The sequence below is a fragment of the Etheostoma spectabile genome, chromosome 7, assembly GCF_008692095.1.
Source record: "Etheostoma spectabile isolate EspeVRDwgs_2016 chromosome 7, UIUC_Espe_1.0, whole genome shotgun sequence".
In the NCBI taxonomy this organism is placed as follows: domain Eukaryota; kingdom Metazoa; phylum Chordata; class Actinopteri; order Perciformes; family Percidae; genus Etheostoma; species Etheostoma spectabile.
The window spans coordinates 8,501,714-8,503,581 of record NC_045739.1 but is presented as its reverse complement, the minus strand read 5'-3'; the positions used below and the strand labels follow the sequence as shown (position 1 = coordinate 8,503,581).

The following is a 1,868-nucleotide window of genomic DNA, read 5'->3' as shown; positions in this document are numbered from 1 at the left end:
CCCCAATATTTAAAAGAGGTAGATTTGTCCCCCTCAAAAAATATGAAAGCCAACCCACTCACTAAAAGAGGTTAAAATTTCTTCTGATTCCATATCTTTTATGTAGAATTTAACTTTTGGTTTTTAACAAGGTCTCATTCTCTAACAAATTTTTTGTTAGGGTTAGGGTACACGTACATGATTCCTTAAATAAACCCATCCCAAAACACGATTTAGGTTTTCAATGTGCAGAAAGTTTTGTATAATAGACTACAGGAAAGTAATAATTTCCTTTTTACAAAAATTGTAAACCACAAATTACTTCATAGAAATTCACCAGAATGCAGGCAATGAAGTGTTTGATGCTTAAAATGTGTCAGGGACCCCGAGACCCCGGGTTATAATCTGTCTCCCCCAATGTTGGAACAAAAGATACGCCCTTGCTTTTACACTTTTCCTTTTCCTTTCCTCCAGTTGGACCTGTGTCTGTCCATCTTTTCTCTCCTCTGTCTATGGAGGAGATTAGACAGAGGAACCCGTTAGTGTTGCCAGGCGGACGCTACCGACCTCCAGACTGTGAGCCCCGCCACCACACGGCTATAGTGGTACCATACCGGAACCGGCAGACCCACCTTCGTGCCCTCCTCTACCACCTCCACCCCTTCCTGCAAAGACAGCAGATCCACTACAGCATATATATAGTACAGCAGGTCAGACTATGTGTGTGTGTGTGTGTGTGTGTCTGTGTGTGTGTGTGTGTTTGTGTGCGTGCGTGCCTGCGTGCATGCGAGCTGGCTTAAAATGTTACTATCAGTATGTGTTTTAAAGTGTTAATAAATAGCTTGCACTGTCTCTCTCCATGAGAAAATGCACACTGCTGTGCTGGTGTGATCTGGTCAGTACATTGTTAGTATCATACCGGGTCAATGGCGGTGTCTTACATGTGTAAGTATTTCTGACATAATAGCAGCATTATGTAATATAGGTGTTACTGGTGTAACAAGCACTGTGGTATATTACTGGTGTTTTATGTATTATTACATAATACTGGTGTAATATCAGTACATTTATGTCGTAATATGGGGTATCACTATTGTAATATTTGTAATTGTAATAGTGGTTGTTAAACCTCTGTATTATTGATTAATCCCAGTGTAAGGCTGGTGTACAATATAACCAGTATATTACCTTTGTTAAACTGGTTTATTACAAAGATATGAGTCAAGTGATGAAAACATCTGATTCAAAGGGTCAGTTCATACAAATAAAACATACCCAAACATCTTCTCACTTATCTCACATATCCATTTTCATAGTTTTGGTTTAGGTTTTTCAGATGTGTCTCTGAGATTCACACATCTGCCCTAATACAGTGGATGTAAATGGAATTTATTTTAGGTTGCCTACAGCTTAGAAAAATTAACAGCATATTATCTTTCCAGATATGTGCTATGTCTGTGGTGTCCTGGTTACTCTGTGTAATGTCAACAGTTTTCACTGGAGTCAGACAGGTGTCTCAAAACCTGGGCTAGCCGAACTGTAACAATAGCAACATAGTGTGCAGTTATTTACTCACACATTGTGCTCTCTCTGCTATATTTGTTTTTGGCTTAAAACATTTATCTGTTCTCCTCTGTCTCTGTTTCTGATTTCAGTGGGGGAACGGTACTTTTAACCGAGCCAAGTTGCTGAATGTTGGGGTGCGGGAGGCCCTCAGAGATGAAGACTGGAGCTGCATCTTCCTGCACGATGTTGACCTGCTGCCCGAGAATGACCATAACACTTATACCTGCCACAAACAGTTCCCCACACACCTGTCTGTGGCCATGGACAAGTTCAAATACAGGTAGAAGCACAATTTGTGTGTGTGTGTGTGTGTGTGTGTGTGT

General features: G+C 40.6%; 1 protein-coding gene across 3 annotated transcripts in view; it reads left to right on the top strand.

Moving 5' to 3' along the window:
• Positions 1-1,868, top strand: part of b4galt3 (UDP-Gal:betaGlcNAc beta 1,4- galactosyltransferase, polypeptide 3) — a 9,776-nt gene that overhangs the window by 1,682 nt on the left and 6,226 nt on the right. For all 3 annotated transcript variants that reach the window (XM_032521695.1, XM_032521694.1, XM_032521693.1), the window contains 2 exons: positions 454-689; positions 1,635-1,825. In XM_032521695.1, the coding sequence (XP_032377586.1) occupies positions 454-689; positions 1,635-1,825 (427 nt within the window). The remainder of the gene's footprint in view (positions 1-453; positions 690-1,634; positions 1,826-1,868) is intronic.